The sequence below is a fragment of the Xiphias gladius genome, chromosome 13 (genome assembly GCF_016859285.1).
Source record: "Xiphias gladius isolate SHS-SW01 ecotype Sanya breed wild chromosome 13, ASM1685928v1, whole genome shotgun sequence".
Taxonomy (NCBI): domain Eukaryota; kingdom Metazoa; phylum Chordata; class Actinopteri; order Istiophoriformes; family Xiphiidae; genus Xiphias; species Xiphias gladius.
In genome coordinates this window covers 13,682,157-13,701,541 of record NC_053412.1, presented here as the reverse complement: position 1 = coordinate 13,701,541, position 19,385 = coordinate 13,682,157, and the positions used below count along the sequence as shown (strand labels likewise).

The 19,385-nt window shown below is 41.2% G+C and overlaps 1 protein-coding gene across 5 annotated transcripts in view; it reads left to right on the top strand.

Moving 5' to 3' along the window:
- LOC120798004 (diacylglycerol kinase zeta-like) overlaps positions 1–19,385 on the top strand; it is a 100,695-nt gene that overhangs the window by 68,441 nt on the left and 12,869 nt on the right. For all 5 annotated transcript variants that reach the window (XM_040141892.1, XM_040141891.1, XM_040141890.1 and 2 more), the window contains 4 exons: positions 484–626; positions 12,124–12,213; positions 13,196–13,252; positions 18,886–18,935. In XM_040141892.1, coding sequence (XP_039997826.1) covers positions 484–626; positions 12,124–12,213; positions 13,196–13,252; positions 18,886–18,935 — 340 coding nt within the window. The remainder of the gene's footprint in view (positions 1–483; positions 627–12,123; positions 12,214–13,195; positions 13,253–18,885; positions 18,936–19,385) is intronic.

Genomic DNA, 19,385 nt, shown 5'->3' with positions numbered 1-19,385 from the left:
TGTGTTTTTAATGATTTTTTTGTCAGCATGATTGGTTGGGCATTTTATTTGATTGATTAGCCAAAAAGAGAAAAATGTCCAGAGAATTGACCATATCACAAGATAAATTACATAGATTACATAGTACATATCAGAGGATTTTATTCATATGGCAATATTTCAGGTGAAATGACATCCATGCAATAAAGTAAAGTATCAATGTATCAAAATCTTGCTATAAATGTAGCAATTCAAAAAGAAAGATAAATGAGCAAAAAAAACTGTCAGCGGCCAGTTTTGTAGTTACAGCTGTGCTACAGCTATAAGATGTTCCTGCGGCTGGTTAAAGAAGGCTTTTTGACAACACACTTCGGCAACACAAAACTTAAAAACAGACATGTTCTGTTTAAGGATTAATCTCTTGTATAATAGCTCAGTGAACCTCCACTTGACAGCACGATAAAACTAATTGTTGAAACTGTCCTGTGTTCCTTGTTCTATCAGGAGCATCTCAACTACGTTTCAGAAATCTCCCAGGAAGAGATCTTCATCCTTGACCCGGAACTGATAGTTACGGCGACAGTGGGCACCTCTCCCTCAGCCATTCTGGACCTGGTTAACCCTGCCTCCAGCCTGGTAAACAGCAGGTAAGTCCATCCCCACCGCACTGATTCCGTCAGCGTCACCACTGGCTGAACCTTCGCCTTAAAGCGTTCTAAGACAAAAGCTATAGAACCATTATCCACTGTCACTGTCTAACTGGCATCAATGGCAGCTATGATTCCATAGAGAAAAACCCAGCTTCAATCTATCTCTTCTCTACAAAGCTAGATAATCTTGATAGGAAATCACATTTTTTCACAGTCTGCAAATGTGTTTGACAGATACCTACAGGAAAGTAGGCCACATGCTGCCATACTTAAACTTCTGGAAACCTGCCTGAAACATATTGAACTGAATAAAAAATGCCAATTACAAATAAAAGGTACAAGCGCTGGAGAACGTAGTGCCCTACCATTTATAAATATGTCCAGAACAAGGCAGAAAGGGCGGAGACAGTGGCGAAGATGGCGGTCAGTGGCTGTCTAACTACTGCACAGATATTTGGATGACATTTGGAGAAATTGGGGACACATCACAGAAGAATTACATTTATTCACTGCAAAACTAACTCTCAGCATGGACTCTATTTTCGTGAACCCAGCGGTTCAAGTGCACCCTACTCCTTGCCGGGGCGCGCTGAGCTCACTTTGGTACTTTGGTGGCCAGGCGTATCACAGCCAGTCGCATTCTCTACTTTCACCCCCTTTAAACTCGGGCCCTCTCTGTTCATTAGGCGCTGACAGTTTGGGGATCCTGGGGAGAGTTTTTCTCAGGAGGAAACTTATTGTTGTCCGGAACAGACAGAGTTTCCAAATATGCAAACAGCAGCTCAAAAATACTGCCAAGAGCAGATTATGTCCCTTCTCAGCTGAATTCACTTTGGACATGTTGAAGATCGTACAGTCATCATGTTTTCTGTGCATCATGTGGACTGATTTTATTCATCACCAATTGATCCAGTACCCTCTGCAGTAAAATACCACCGAAGCATTTCATGTACAGTGAAAGTAGAATTAAATATACGGTCTAGTTGTTGCATATTGTAGTTCTGTATTTTTTGGAACACTAGTATAAAATAGTCAAACAAAACAACCCAAACTGTCTCTATGACATCATGCTGTCCATCACAGTGACATGTCTACCTGTATTATAATTAAAAAGTAGAGCTCCAGGTGTCCTTGGCCAGACCAAGTGTTTTGGATGGAGACACTGGGGGAGGACCAGCAGGAATGGACTGTCCTGAGGGACTTATTAGTCGAGAGAGAGAGAGTCTGTGTGAACTATTTTCGATGCGTCAGTATCCGACGAGCCTGTCGGTTTGCAGTAGAACGGGTAGAATAATTAATCAAAACAACAAGTGTGGTGTCCTCAGAGGCACAGGCTTTTTTGTGGTTATTTAGCAGAAGTGTGGTGCTTGTTGCACAGAATTTAACCGACGGATCTGCCGTACGTAATCTCTGTTTGACAGTGCCAAACCTCACTTCTGTTAGAGATGTTCAGATGGCTGTGCAGAGACTCGTCAGATTAAAGGGCAGGCCTTTAGATAATATTGTACCGGCTGGTGTGGATTACAGAGCTGGTGAGAATCACTTATTAATCACGTCAGGTGGTTGAAAAGTGCACAATAAAAGTTGAATGACAAACAAGACATGAATAAAGGAGTTGTGTGATTTTAGGGCTGTTTATATAGGTGGGACCCCACTAAATAAAGTCACCAAGATATTATGATACAAAAGGGCGCTGGACAGATGACCTGCTCTGAGGAGACGGGCGGCGGACCGTGCAAAACACACTCATTCTCGGTGCCGAGACTGCAGTGTGCCGCTGGATTGGTATCCTCTACTGCGCCTCTTTTCTCAAACTTGGGGAGCGTGGCGAGTTACCAGCGCACCAAACTGGTACAGTCAAGGAAACAGCCTCAGTGCACCGCAGCAAAATACCAATTCGAAATCTCGAGGCATGAAAATAGAGCCCCACATCTCAATCATGGTCTTTTAGTCTGACTCCAACCCTGAAGCAAAAAATAGGTTCTGTATTCATTCCGGTGAGGCCACTCTTTGAGGGGCTCGGCCCACTCTGATTGGTCGACATGCAAGTTTCAGTGTGCTGCTTTACAGTTTGAGTTGTCGAGTCTATAGAGCCTGTTAGAGGGCAAAGCCTGCATGAAGTAGAACTACTGTACATAATTCTAAAATATGTGTGCGTGTGTGTGTGCGTGTGTGCGTGCATAACTGCATATGTGAGTAGGTGTATAAATACAAGAACAGTATTTTCTACATGAATTACGTTTCCGTCTTAGAAACAACCATTGCCATAATATTAGCTATGCTTATGTGTGTTTTCCCGCCACTGTCCTCCTTCCTCTTATTTATTGGCATGTATCTGCCTCTATCAGTAAACTCAGTAAACTAAGATCAGACCGATGGTGAATTTATAGAGCGCCCTCTGTCCTACTACTTCATCTACTTCAAATGCTCTGTTGTGCTTTGTAATCAAGGTCCTCTTCATTACTAGTGCTCCTACACTGTGTTCCAAATGATTTTGCTGATGCTTTTCTTGTTTGTTTTTCCTAAACTATCAGCTCAATTAAGGTTTTTTTTTTTAATCCTCAACAACTAAATGACAATGTGGGTGTTATTACAAGCAGAAACTACCGATAAAGACGTTGGATTTTTTTAAACATTTTTCAAGGCGCACCGTCGCCCACCATCGTAGAGCTTCCTCCAGAGACACCAGCAATCCCAAATGCCTGTTTGCTGCTCAACAGTGGCTTCCTTAGCAGCCCTTTTAACACCCTCCATTTGTCTGACGGAAACTTTCCTTAATAAGCCTTTATCTGACTGAATTTGTCTGTTCTCTGAATCTCTCGCAAATCTTTTTACACTTTGACGTTCTCTCTAGTTTTTATCATCTTCAAAAAGGTCTTTCTTCCTCCCTATACTGCTGGAGAACTGTGGCTTGCTTAATTCTCTTGAACGACCTAGGTATGCCTTGAATTAAGATCACTTGGCAAACTAATTAACAACCATGTCTGAAACTGATACCAGTTATCTAAAAAGATAGGATAAATAAAACAAGCAAAAACTTTCATTGAGAAACTAAAAATGAAATGTTTAATCTACTGAAACTCTACTGATATGTCAATTGCATAATAATTTGGAACACAGTGTAATGGAATCACATATTCACAAAATTGTCATTCTAATGATTTAACAACAGAGTAATAGTATTAATAAAAAGTTATGATTATTATTATCACAGAATTTAAAAAAAGAAAGTAAAAACAGCTGCAACTTAACTTCTATACTAAGATCGTTTTGGACTAAAACGCACCTCCAGAGGTTTCATCAAATCACACATTATATTTTTACCGAGGTTTAACCATGAAACGGCCATACAGGCTCTGATCTCAGCGCTCAAGAAAAAGAAGAAACAGCAGGCGGGAAACAGCCGGAGTTTTCCATCGCTGTATATCTTTTAACCTTACTTCCATTTTAATGAGAGGATCTTTTTTTTCTAACTCCTCTTCCTATTTCTTCTGATCCTGCTTCTGCCGTTTTGTTGGTGAAACACACTTTGTGTCGAAATGCGGCTGCAATCTAATGCGAGTTTAAACAACAGCTAAGTCAGTGTTGCCTCCCAAATTGGATTTTCACAAGTAACGGTCACCATGACGAGGACGGTATGTAGCAGTGGTGGACTGCAGAGGTGTGCTTTTCTGGGTCAGTCTGGCTCCGGATGAACCCCGGCACTGCCGCCCCAGATGACTGGTCAGCAGTTAGTCTCCCCTGTCAGATCTCTGCTCTGTGACGGCTGCGTTGCCTAATGAAGGGAATGCGCTGCTGTATGCCATCTGTCGTAGTCGTCGTCTGCCCTGTCACTTCCTCCTCCGTTCCCGGGTAAAAAAAACACCTGTACACTGCCAAGTTCTTTGAAAGCAGCTTTAACTTTTTACCTACTGACTGTGTGAGCGTGTGTGTGTATGTGTAAGACCCTTTAATCCCTATATTAGCCTTGAGAGGCAGTAACTACACTGTTTAACAGGGAGACTTTTGGTATTCCACTAGATTTTTCTTATTAAACCATTTCTTCATTATTTACACAGAGCTTTACGGGGGACTCATAAGGCCCAGCTGCAGCGACATTTAAACACAGTCACGATGGAGACCAAGGAATTTTGTCCCATTTTGTGTAACCGCTCCAAAGTTAGTTTTTACCGAAGACAAAAAAAATGGCGATACTGAAGTGTAACACTCATAAAGCAACGCTTCGATGGGTTTCAGTCAAGACAGTGAATGTTAAGTTGCATTACGACAGCCATATATATGGCTGGTACCGTGGGAAGGGCTCGGCTCATTCTGATCGGGGGAGCGAGTGCATGCAGATTTAGGTTTCGCTGCTCTACAGTCTGAGGTGTCAAGCCTATAAAGCCTGTTAGAGGTCAAAGCCTGCATGAAGTAGAACTGCATAATTCTGAAGTGTGTGTTTGTGTGTAAGACTGTGCATGTTTGCGTTCATACGTGTGTGTGTAGGTGTATAAATACATGAATAATATTTTCTGAGTTTCTTTTCCCTCTTAGAAACAGTCAAGTGTTACTATAATATTAGCTGTGGTTGTGTGTGCGTGTGTCTGTGGATAGAACATTTTTTTTCTGCTTGCCCTGCCTCCATATTAAATCCTTTTAACCATATTTACACACACACTCACACAGATTAAATTCTCACCTACAGGAACCTGTTAGAGCAGCTGTTTGTTGGCGCTCTTTAAACGCTCGCTCTCTCTCTCTCTTCAGGCACAATGGGAACCCTGTGCAGAGAGAGAAATTGATTCGGAGAAGATGAAGAGTTTCTCCGTTTTCTCTGCTCGCTGATTTTTAGCATGAGTCTGGTGTTGTTCTACATTTTTCTTATTGATCTGACAACAAGACTCAAACTAAGGATGTGTTTCCGAAGCTTAATACCTTCTGACTTCCCTGTGTGTCTCAATCTCATTGTGTCCTACTAAAGACGACATTTTTAAAAATTCATTTTTTAAGAGGCTCAGTTTCCTAAAACAGTGGCTCACTGTAGTTTCGAACAACTGCTACTAAAACGGAAGGAAATAGCGCATTTGTTGGGGACTATTTTCTTTGGTGGACTAATCCACGGGTGGCGCTCTAGTGTGTATTTGTTAACAGGATGGTGCACGCGGGACTGAGTCAAAGAAACTTAAGTGTGTGTGTTCATGTTAACGAAGACACATGTCACCCAGTGCAACAATGTGACTCACTAATGTGTTTTTAATAGTTTCTGCACAACATTTGAGCTTTATGGCTCAGATGAATAATATATATCAGGCTGTAGTTACACATACAATACTTGTTAGTAGGACACATTTAATATTGGTACGGATCTGTGCATTAAATTTCTTGTTGAGAAAAATATATAATATTGTTATCCTTATCCGTTAAATAATTGCACTTAGTAATTTATGACTGTGGTCACGTCAGAACTTGGTACTTCACAAGCAGTTAATGCAGCATGACTTTCCACGGTGTAGAGTCACAGAAATGTAAAGAAAGGCAAAATGAAAACAGGGTTCAGTGTGAAGCCGGCACCGCTCACTGACTCCATGGCGATATCGTACTTACTGTTTGCATCACCCAAAGCATGATGGGAACTGTGGCGCAGAAGCTCAGGATATGTTTATCCCAAGTAGAAATTTATAAAAAAAAGAAAAAAAAAGAAAAACAGTAGGAGTCGCAAAGTGCATCAATATTAGATTTTTGTACAATTTGTACTATGAATACATTTTTGGCATTACATGTAACATGGGTCTTATATCCCTGGTACAATGACTCTCTCCTCCACTGATATACAGATATTTGTGTTTGCGTTAAAAACCCGTGGACAGACAGACAACCCCCTGTACAATTGTACAGTTTAGTACCAATCACATGTCCACTGATGGCATTTATGAGCAGACCCAATTATTCCTGAAAATAACCATATGTGGCACGAATGGCTAAGACACATGGAGACATTGCAAAAAGCCTCTAATGATACGAGTAAAGACTAATGAGTGAAGTTTTAGCACTTCACTTAAAGGAAGCATGCGCATCATCTGCATTACCATGACAAAAACGTGAACCATGAAATAATCACCAACATGGTCACATTGTGAAATATCTCTTTACACCCATAATTTAACTCTAATATTACATTAAGTCAGCTGTGTGTCCTTTAAAGTATTTGGACAACACACATTCAAAAACGAACCATAGGAGTGTTTTCTGATAGGGACTGACCCTCGTCCCCATCCGGTTTGTGGTGTTAAAACAACGTCCCAGTACTTCCACCTTTGCTCATGGCAATCAGTAGGTCACCCGCACGACCAACGGATTCTTGTCGGTTAATACTGAACATAAGGCGCTTAGGCAGTCGAACAGTGATGCTGGGAAGACGTGGGTGCTCCCCCTCCCTCCTCAAAGTCCCCTCTGTGTGTGTGTGTGTGTGTGTGTGTGTGTGTGTGTGTGTGTGTGTGTGTGTGTGTGTGTGTGTGTGTGTGTGTGTGTGTGTGTGTGTGTGTGTGTGTGTGTGTGTGTGTGTGTGTGTGGGCAGAGCAGCAGAGAAAAGGAGAAGGAAATAAAACACAAAAGAAGCGATTATGAGAACAATAAACTGGAATATACAATAAACTGAGTCTCAAAAGAAACCTGCAACTACAGTGGGCATTTACTGTTCCCTCATAATATTATCGTAGCATGCAAATTACTTTACCTTTGATTTTTTTTTTTTTAAATACGATGATGATCGTGAAAAACTGTACATTACTTACTGTACATCAGTTACTTCTCTAATCGTTTTTTCACATACATAAATATAAACATGTATATAACAGATATGATCACTTCAATTAACAAAAACGTAGAAAATAGAAAACTATGTCATGTTGTTCCATTAAGTACTTTAAAATGGTAATGTGACCGTCTCTCTTTTCCTGCATAATGCAGTGAGTTTACTCATTAGCATCAGTGCTTTTTTCTACCATTGAAGTAATAAATGGTAGTTATCAGAATTAACATGAGTGGGCATGCTGCACTGACAGCCTCAGATGGATTTGTATTTACTTTTCATGTCATCTCAGTTTAATTATCCGATGTCTCGTAGCCATGTAATCAAAACAACAATGCAGACAATAAATGGGGTAAAATAAACACTTCAGGATCATAATATTTCTCTTGGCACTTAAGCTGCTGTGCGAATGTAAAATACAAAATGTAAACATGCCTTACAAAGATTAGCATTCAGAACAGAAAGATGGAATAAATAAAGTAACAGGTACAATGTGAGTAGAGGCAGAACAACACAACCTCATGATCCTAACAACACTTCCCTTTGGCTATGTATGTGTGTTTGTGTGTGTGTTTGTGTGTTTGTGTGTGCGTGTGTGTGTGAGTGTGTGCGCGCGCGCACTCACACACACACACGTATGCGTGTGTGTGCATGTGTGTGTATGCATGCATGTGTGTGTATGTGTGCATGTGTGTTGGCGGACTGATTTGCAATGCTGAGTGCACTGAGTGGGAGGATGAGGAGGAGAGATGAGGCCGAGAGGCAGGGGCAGAGTGAGGGAGAGATGGGTTTAGGAGAAAGACAGAGTCAGAAAAACAGTGGATGGAGAGAGAAATGGAATGCATGTCAGAGCACTCGAGAGTCACACCAATCTACTGTACTTAGACACACACACACACTCTCTGACACAAACAGTGCAGCGGTTTGCCCACGCAGGGCCAGAGGTGACCGTTATTCCTCCCACTGTAATTACCTCTCTCTTCTGCCTCTCTCTACCCCTACCTCTGTCTCTCCGACAAACACTCTGAAAGACACCTACACACAAAACATTTTGTTTTTTAGCGTGATGTTTGGGCTGATCATTTCACATACTGTCAGTTTACACTTCAGCGAGGTGAAAATCTGAACAGGATCAGTCGGGCTCCCCACAGGCCAGAGAATTTTTGGAATATTAGCGAGGTTTATTTCAGGGGGAAAAAAAAAACTAAGTGAATTTGACTAATTCTGGGAAATGTCACAGTCACAAGAATGCGTAAGAAATTACTCCCCAGTGCATTTTCACCATATTCGAGAGTTTATAGAGATGTAAACATTATAAATGTTTTGGATTTATACTATATGTCAGGGTGAAATAGGCATGGACCAGGACAGTTATGTTTATCACTGTGGGACAAAAAAGGTCACGGAAAATGGAAATGGACTTTGAGTTGAGATTATTTTTTCAACAGTTTCTGACGTCAAGAATAATCTGTCAAGCTAAATGTTATGTCAGTATGGATGAGAAAAATCTCAAAGGGGAAACTGGGGGGAAACTGCTATTTCATCATTAATCACAGTGTTTGTGGGTATGGCGTGGTGACGTCACACCAGTTAAAATAAATAACTGAGAATGGAACTATGAGAAATTTCATTATTGTGCAACGGGCTCACTATAACAGTGTCCTCTGCAAATTAAACAATGTGCAGATCTTCGAACTCGCCCATTTGTCATTTGTGTACAGGCTGTTTGAGAGGAGAGAGAACTCAGCCCTGGGGAGACCCAGGTGATGTGAGGGATGGCCTAGAAAGGTGACGTTTAGCTGTCATTCTCTGAATTGTATTAATGAAAAAGTCCAGAATCCATCAAACATTATTCAAATCCAGTTTAAAAGAGTTACAGCAGGTGTTTAAAGCAGTTAATATTGTTAATATTGTTTAAAGCAGATGAGAAGTCCACAAACAACAGTCTGGCATGATTCTTACTGCCCTCAATGTGCTTACATATTAAGTTTAGTAAGCTAATTGTTGCATCCTACTCCCCCATATTGATACGGTATGCAAATTGTAGGGGATCCAGAAAATATTCAGTTCTTTCCAATATTTACTTTTTGTTTAATTTTTCAAAAGATTTCATCACTGAGGTCAGGGCTACCTGCTTATAGTCATTCAGAGAATTAGGGGGATTATTTTTGACCACGGGAACTATTGTAGAATTTTTCCATAGTTTTGGAACCATCTGCTGACCAAAAAAACAAATTAAAAATGTAACTCAAAATAGGACCTAGTTGGTCTGCAGAATTAATCAGTATTCTCCCCCTGATACTGTCAGGGCCAGGGCTAGTTCTAGGTGTACAGCACTTGAAGGTAGTCATACCCCTGTGGGCCTCAAAATGAGGTATATAGTGGCAGGGGTTCAGGATGAGCTTTTTTAAGCAGCAGTATCCTTGCTAAAAGGACACAAGTCAAATCTAGAATAAAACTTTTTCAATTCATGAGCCAGTGCTTGGTCGGATGCAAAGCCCTCTAAAACTTTTTTTTTTTTTTAAAACAAAAAATTTTGTCCTTTAACCCAACCATGGTTCTGACAGTAACCCGGGCTGAGCCTGCGCTGCTGTTGCCTAGTTTGTCTTCAACCTTTTGTTTGTAGGACAGCTTGGCCCTGTGGATCGCATGCTGAATCTTTTTTGTAGAGTGATTAACTCAGCAGAAGTACCTTGTTTGAATGTCTGTTTTAACTTACTTAGGAACATTTTCAGGTGTCTGCTCACCAGGGGATTAGTAGATCTTGCCAACCTCTTTAGAGATAACAATGTCCTCACTGGAAGATGCCCAAGAGCTGACCACCTCTGTGAGTTCGTCTATATCCTTGGATGACTCAATGAACTTACCCCATGCCGTGCAGTCCAGATAGCCTTGCTGCGTTTCACTTTTCTGGTGGTCACTTTACCCCTTTGCAGGCAAGTATGGTATGTTGGGATGAGATGAACACAATTGTGGTCCGTAGTGCCCAATGGAGGGAGGGGGACGGACTTTAAAAGAGTCATAACAGCGTCTTGTCATGTCTGGTGACATGACATGACACATGTTGATAAGAACTCTTGATTGTTTTGTCTGGAGAACCTTGGTTAAAATCACTCAGAACTGGATCGGGAGTGTCAGATGACAGGAATTGTAGCTTTTGCACGGTCTACAGGATGATATCTGAGGCAGAGTTTTCATTTGCTTCTGGACGGATGTAAACCACAGTCACAAAGATCATCAGAAGTTCCTGCGGTCAATCTCATTGTTGCATGGACACAAAAAGCAGCTTGATATCCCTACTGCACAGGGTGTCTCTTATTAAAACAGTTTAACAACACCTACAGCATAGGTTTTGATTTATAACCCAGCGCCAGATTTCACCCGCTGATAGCACCACCACAACCCTTGATGGGTGTATTGTACATGATCTGGTTGTGTCGTGCTTTACTAGGCTCACATCAGTTAGAGTGTACAGTAGCTACAGAAAAGATGTAGCTGCCATAGGTACAGCGTAAAACCTTAATGCAAAAGTATAAATAAAGCTCCAGTGTCTACCTTACCCAACCCATCTCTGAAGTGTGACCTCTGTGGTTAGTTTTGGTTAACTTAAGGAAATGAAAACTGTTTCTTTAAAGTTAGGAAAAAGCTGGCGCTCATGGTTAAAAAAAACAGTGTTTTAAGAAATGTCGGCTGCTGGTAGGATATGGGATGCAATTAATAATTAATTCATTATCACAAGAGGTTGCTTGTCAGGTAAACATGAACATAGGTTGTCAGATGGTGGAAAGGCAGTCAGACTGTGCTCAGTAAAATCTTTAAAACTCATCAACCATCAGGGTATGCTGTTTGGCCCTGGGTCTAAAGCTGATGAGGTCCTCTTAAACACCTGTGGTACTTGGCTCAAACTGAGTGACATATCAGTGGTACTCTGCTCTGCTAAAGCAGACGTACTCTGTGTCGTCTGCACCCCATTTTTCTTTCTAGGTGTTGAAGTTCTGGGACTTTTTATAAGATGCTAACTCCTTTTCCTGTGGTTTCTTGGCTTCAACTAGTTTTTTTCACGGATTTAAAATGTAGAGAGAATTTAACATACCATCTGTTTCTTCCCTGCTTTGCACTCAGCTTTTCCTACATTAATACACTTCAAAATGCTTTCCTCTTCTTTCTCTTTTCCTCCACTACTGCCTTTATCTCACTCATGCTCATTATCTCGGTGTTCAGCTCTTAAATTCTTTATCTAGTGACGATCCAAACTTACAAGATAAGTAAATGGAAAGAGGTAACGAAAAGGTTATGGCTCACAGTTTTGACATTTGAAGGCAGACAGAGTTCACTTAAGTGGTTCTAAAACCCAAGTCTAGCTCACAAATGGTCATTAGGGTTTCAGTCATAATTTTGTATTTGCAAGTGCATTATGTGAAAATCTGTTGCATCACAAGTTGAGAGTTGGTACTGCATCCAGTTTCACAGCATTGGGGAAAAATATTTCATTGAGAAAAAATATTGAGGTCCCAGAAGAATTAGCAGACCACAAGGTTCACGTCCTCTACAGAACATCTCCCCTCGATGCATTCCCGGAGCTGTCTGGAGGCTGAAAACCTCAGTGAATATCTGAACTCAGTCTAGGAAACATTCAGTCCTGCCTGTAAGCTATCTCTGGCCTAGCTGGAGTTTGTTCGGTGACTTTGTCTCTGTGTTCTGCTGTAGTTCTTCCCAGAGGCAGCGAGTGAACAGTGACAGCTCTGCAGCTGATGCTTTGACATACAACACAACACCTGTGGCCAGCAAACTCAGCAGGTTAGTATGCTCTTAGACCTGTGTGCTCTCTGGTGCGTCTGTCTAAATGTGTTATGTTGTGTGTTCAAGCTGTTTGTATATTTTTTTTGTGTTGGTTTCATTAACGAAGTAAGACACAAGTACAACACACAAGGTGATTTGACAAGTTGACAGAATAAAACATGCATAATTACCTACAAAGGCTGAAGGAAGGAACAGGAACATAGCACAATATAGGTTAGACATAAAGATGTACAATAATAATCAGACTAATAATAAAACTAATAATTACAATAATAGGGCTAATCATAATAATTGAAGCGGTGGATGTTTAGCGGGCTCATGGGGGCAGTAAGTGGTTTGCAGTCACTGATCCAGACTCTGCAACACCAGGGGCAGAATTACCTGCAGAAAGCGACAGGAAGAGAGAGGAGAGAAATTATACAAATACAAAAAGCAGAGACCAAACCAGAACTAAAAGAGACTAAATGCTGGACTTATATTCATTACGTGGATACAAACACTACTACAAGTGAATGATGATGTTGCTCCGTGTTTACTGGATGTGCAAATAGGCAGCTGTTTCCTTTGATACTCACCAACACAACTTTATAAACTGATAATACGTCAATGTGTTTTCTGCTTGTTCTGCTGCCCACAAGTAGCCAAAACAAAAATCAATCACCGCAGCTTACCGTAACCACTTGTTAACGATTCAAGAGAAAGACATTCAAAATATTGCTTCAGTCATTTTATTTACTCCGTTACTGCATGACATTAACACCTCTTAAATAGAGACTGAACAGACTGCAAGGACCAGCTCAGACTCAGGTACTGCATCTTATTTTCACCTGTAATAAAAACAGTAGGGAACCCTTTATGTCAAAATCATGCCAACTTAAAGTTGCGCCTCTGTCGTATTTTATATTTGGTATCAGTGAATGATTTTTTCCCCCCTGTACTTTGTGTTTGTCATTATGCTTTACTGGTTTGTGTTTCGCAGGGCGGGTTGCATCCATCGCTCCAACACCACTGCTGCTGATTTTAAACCAAGACTAAGGTCAGTACACTTGCAAACACTTATTTGCAGTTATTTACAGTGGCAAGAAAAAATAACTGAACCCTCTGGAATTATCTGCATTAATGTATAAAATTAAAATATGGTCAGATCTTCATTTAAGTTTCAATTATGAACAAACACCATCTATTTTAACTAATGACACAAATCATCAATCATCCTCGGCTAATGACATCAACAAAAACTAACCAGGGGGTTAGATTGCAGATGTGGGTTAGAGCCTCTTTGAAGTATTAAAAACACTCAAATGTTTTGCAAAAAGAGATCTCAGAAGACTTATGATCAAGAGTTACTGATTTGCATGAAGCTGAAAGGGTTACAAAGTCATCTCATAGAGTTTTGATTTCATTAGTCCACAGTCAGACAAATTGTCTATAAATGGAGACAATTTAGTTCTGTGGCTGCTCTTCTGAGATGTGGGCGCCCAGCTAAGATGACTCCACAGGCACAATGCAGAATGTTCAATGAGGTAAAAAAAAAAAAGAACTAAGGAGTAGGGCTGTGACTTTTTCCAAGAATAAAGTTTAAAATGAAGTTTCGAATGACACGCAATTCGCTTGAATGAATTCCAATGCGCACCCACAGTGCATGGTTGCGTGGAGCATGGTGTGCATGTGCACCCCAGAAAAAAACATCACTGTTGTCATGAACCAGCTCAAGTTCATGACAAAACCAGGGAAACCACACCACACCCCAAAAATCAAGCGTCAAAGTAAAACAAATGTATTTAACTAATATTAAACCATATACAAATTTACTGTGAGATATGGAGGGCCGTTTTATCAGTAGTGAGAGGAGTGCATGAATGTGTGAAAGTGTAATGTATGCTAAGGATAAAGTGCTGCCTATGGGCCCGGACAGCTCATCATCCTCAAGTTTATCAAGGTATCTGACAGGTGTCAGGGTGGCTGTCTGCCAGCTGAAGCTAGGTAGAAGTCGATATCACAGGATTTAAATAATGCAATTATAGACTGAGTTCCATTTCCCTCTTTTCAGATGGTGACAAACACTTCAGTCCACTCATATATTTGATCACATACACAGTCATACAGTGTCTACTGTATATACTGTGCAGCTACCCTGGCAGCTTTGTCATTGATGGTTGTGGTCTTCTCTAACCTGTGACATCGCTTAAGCTACCACGCGCACATACCAATGTCCAACGTTTACGGGGCCGAGGTGTGAAAAAGCTGCCACGAGAGCTGCGATGTGGTTTGGCGTTGTCTGTTGCCAGCGGTTTGGCGTCGCTGCGTCTCTTTGCGTGAGTGTGTCTTCTGTACATAGAGTTTTCATTCATTAGCCGTGCGCCTCTGATGTTGTCAGTTTGAGTCAAGCCTCCGTGTCGCGTTAAAAACAAAAAACTGCTGCTCATTAAAGCAAAACAGTACTCTGCTCATTAAAACACTATTTCACTGACAAATGACAACATGTAGTGTTTTTGTTTGTCTGTACCCTGAACAGGCCCAGTCTTTTTGTGTGTGTGTGTGTGTGTGTGTGCGTGCGTGCGTGCGTGCGTGCGTGCGTGTGTGTGTGTTTGTAGGTGCAGGCGCGTGTGTGTGAGGTGTCAAAACATTGAGCCAGCTAATCTCAAATGTCCCACCAGCGCCTACTTAAGATGTCTAGGATCTGAAAATAAAAAACCCTGAACACACATCATCAATTTAAATAGACTCACAATGGAGACACAGACACCCGAACCCGGCCCACAAACTGCCAACGGTTAGCTCTCTCTCTCCCTCTCTCTCTCTCTCTCTCTCTCCCTCTCCCTCTCTCGCTCTCTCTCTGTCTCTCTCTCTCTCTAACTTTTTCATGGTCAGAAACAGCAGATACAACATTGATAAAGCACTTGATTCAGCTTTTATTTATCATTATTCCTATTACTAAGAAAATTAATAATAAGAATTAGAAAACGTACAGTTTAAATTAAATGTTTTTTATTGAGAGCCAGGGTATAAAAACTGACAAAACATGACAAAACATAAAACATACTGCTACTTGCAAGTAGTAGCTAATTTATACACTTATTTAATTGTAGAATTATTTTTTTGACAACTTCCTTTCGCCATTTCATTCTTTCTGTCATCTAAACCATCGTTTCTTCTATTCGTTACAGTTTTCCAATTATTATTATATATAAGAAGTGCTGGTCAGTAATGCATTACTTTGTAACTTCACACTTATTAGTAACGCCCTCAATAACTTTGACAGTTTTGGGGGGCGACTTGTTTGCCGTCTTACCGGTAGTTTGACGGAGGGTTCATATCAGCTGATATCTTTTTTTGCTCGGTGGACAGTCTGAGCTAGAGGTGTGGCACCAAAAGAGGAGAAATGCACCTCCTGGTAACTCCTGGCTTGCTAATGTTTCCCACTGGTCACATACAGTGGAAAAAAGCTTTCTTTCATCTAAAAATGATCGCCCGCTTCAACCCTCTCTGTCATCTTCCGCCCCAGAAACACTCATCTCGGCTTTAAACACATCCAGATTTGATTACTCTACCAGTATTCTCATTGGCACACGCTTCAAACTTCTCAGTAAACTCCCATATGTCCAAAACTCTGCTGCCTGTCTTGTCACTGTGTATCACTCTCGTGACCCCATCAGCCCCGTTTCCGCCATCCCCCACCACATCCAATTCAAGATCTTCCTCATCACCTTCAAAGCCCTCCACACCTTGGCCCCCTCCTACCTCTCCCAGCTCCTTCACCACTACATCCCAGCATGAGACATCCGCTTTACTGATTAAAAAATCCTTTCCATTCCCCAGAGGGTCAACCACTGAACCTGGAATGACAAATCCCTCGTCAGAGCTGCGCCCACCCTCTGGAAGTCGCTCCCCATGGACATTAAACACTCTGTCACCCTCCCCAGCTTTAAAAAAATGCCCTCAAAACTGACCTTTTAAAAGTTGCTTTTAACCCTCACTCAGGTGTGTTTAACTTCTTTTTTCTAGATGTTTATCAATGTAAAGCATCTTTGAGTTCCTTTTAAAGTGCTGTATAAATAAAATGTATTAGGATTATTATCATTATTAACGCTACATTCAGGACTCACTTGGTTTAGTTCACAGTTGGAGGGTGAGGGACGGGTTGCCATTAAGTCACTGGGGCTAAGGGTAGGCTAGCTGACTCCGCTCCCTAATTTAAAGCAACCCATTGAGATCCCTTTCCATCTCACAATCCTCAAAGGTGTGCTGTGCAATCTGACCAAACCCTGTATCTCCATTCTCCATATGCCCGCTCACCAAAGCTTTGCTCTGCACACCAATGTCCATAGCTTCCGGCTGCATTGCATTCTGGCTCCGCCTTGTTTGTCGAAGATGGTTTGCTGCCATTCTATCCGGTGTGTGCGTGCCTACCGGGTCCATAAACCATGTGCGACTCCGGCTCATTTCGCTGATCTGCTCTCTTTATGGACCGAGTCTGTTTCGGCCAGACCAGCTCAGAGCTCTGAAGCATGAAATTTACTTGTGCATGTATAAAAATGTCTGTAATTATTGACAGTTGACTCAAATACTTTTTAAAATTTTGCATTTTATTTGTGACAGACTTTGTCTTAACACATAGACAGCAAAATTTATTTGTAATTAGAGAGAGAGAGAGAGATCCGAAATCCAAAAGCCCAACAATGACAGTTGGTTTGATAAAGATTTTAGAGAAATTAGACAAAATCTTAGGAGATTATCCAATCGAAAACACAGAGATCCAGGAAATGTGAACTTGTGCCTTCCTTACTTTGACACACTACAAACGTACACTCCGAAGAAAAAAGCACACACAAATAACTGTCATTAATTGAGTAGTCCATAAACACAATGTTGGGAAAATCGATTAATCTTGAGAAATCCAGATTTGAAAAATTTGTGATACAGAATGGAGACATATGAGTCGGCTATTTCGAAAAACTTTACAAAACACTACCAAAAAACACAGACCCAAATCAAATCCAGATAACAGCAAAATAAATTAGCTGGCAATAAAAGGAAATCAGAGTCCCCTGGACTCCCCCATTACTGAGCAAAAACCTCTCAGCCCTAAAACCCAAAAAAAGCCAGCGAGCTTGATGGCATCATGAATGAGATGCTGAAACGCACCAGTCCAACTCCGATCGGACATCCTGAAACTATTCAGTTTGATTCTGAAAGTAGGTTAGTTCCCTGACATCTGGAATCATGATCTCATCACACCAGTTTCCAAAAACAGAGATACATTCGACCCAAATAATTACCGAGGCATCTGTGTGAAGAGTAATCTGAGGGAAAGGTCCTTTGTTGCATTATACATTTGAGACTCAGAAACTCCCATTCCAAATTGGAATTATACCAGAACACTGCACTTCAGATCATAATTACACCATACATGTCTTAATTGACAAACACGTCCACCAATAGTTAGACCACAGATTTCAAAAAGGCATTTGATTGTATTTGGCAAAATTGTCCATTTTACAAAGATATTGAATCTGGTTGTAGGGGGTGAAACATATGACATAATTAAATCAATGTACACAAACAACAAGTGTGGTATAAAAATTGGCAACAGAAGGACAAAGTTCATCTCTAAGAAAGTGTGGAGGGAGACAGGGCTGCTGTTTGAGTCCAACTCGATTTAACACCTATATTAATGAATTGGCCACTGTCGTAGAGAAATCAGCAGCACCGGGTCTCACGCTACATGACACCGAGATCAAAACTCAGCTCGATGCGTAGACCTGGTTCTGCTGTCTCCTAAGACCAGGGGTTACAGCAGAACCTGGACCTGTTAGAACAATCCCGCAAAAAAGGTCCAGAGCTATCGGACACACAGATTATAATTATTCAGGGTTGAAAGTAAGTTCCACTCAAAGTTTTAAAGCAGTAAATTAACTGAGAGAGAAAGCACGGGGGGCATTCTGTGCAATACAATGTCAAATTTACATGCAAAATCCCAATTTTAATCTGGCTCAAATTATTTGAATCTGTCATAGAACCAATTCTCCTCTTTGGCAGTGAGGTGCGGGGTCCTCTTTCTTACCAAAATGTGTCCCAATTGGACAAGCACCTAGTCGAAACTATGCATTCAGAGTTATGCAAAAGCATCTTGCGGATGCACAGAAAAACATGCAAACAACGCCTGCTGAGCTGAACCAGGCCAACTCCCATTATTCCTCAAAATGAAAAAAAGGGGCCATCAAATATTGACCTCATATTAAAAAACAGTGACCCCTGCAAATCCTATCACCACAAAGCCCTGCAGTGCCAAGAGCTGAGCAAAGAGCCTCCTCCCTCCGCGAGGAACAGTGAGTGTGTGTGTGTGTGTGTGTGTGTACATGTACATATATGAATCTGTAAATATATAAAAATCTCCTTCTGACACATTTCACATTTCTGCTGTTGAACTATGGCATTAATATGTTTTTTTGTTAATACCCTGGAACGTAGTTTTTCCCAATTGATAATGCCTTGTGCAGTGTGTTTTGACAATACAGTTTTTGACTACCGGTCATATCAAGAAAGCCTGCCTCTATAGAGGAGTAAGCTATAGCAGCTCTGCGTGGTAGCTTGTGTAGCTCATGTAGAGTGAACAGAAACAGTGATGGGTTAAACAGCCTTTCTATGTATGTTGGTCTCTCTCTCCAGACAGGAAAAGAGCCAAAAGACGAGTGAAACAGAAAGGGAGAGAGAAAGAGGTAATGCACGCACACACACACACAAACACACACGTTTCTCTTATACTTGTGAACACACTCATTGAAATAATGCATTCCCTAGCCCCTAACCGTAACCTAAACCGTAACCTAGACCAAATGCTTAATCCCAACCCTGACCCTAACCCTAAACCTAAACCGGATTCTAACCTGAACAGTCATTTGAAGGAGTGAAGACCGACTAAAATAAGACAGAGATGCAAGAGAGCTTCTGTGTCCCCAGACAGAGTGTTTTCTTCTCTGACACATTTTTTCTCAACCTCTGACTTTTCACGCTCACTTTGCATGCCTGGAGTGTGTGTGAGCTGTCTTTTGTGCTGTCAGGTTCTCGATTGGTTCTGTTCTCTTTGGGAACTTTTGTATTTTCACGTCAAGATCTGGTACAGTCGTGTTTCTTTCTCAGTGGTGCGTTTGCCAGCAGGTTTGTGTTTG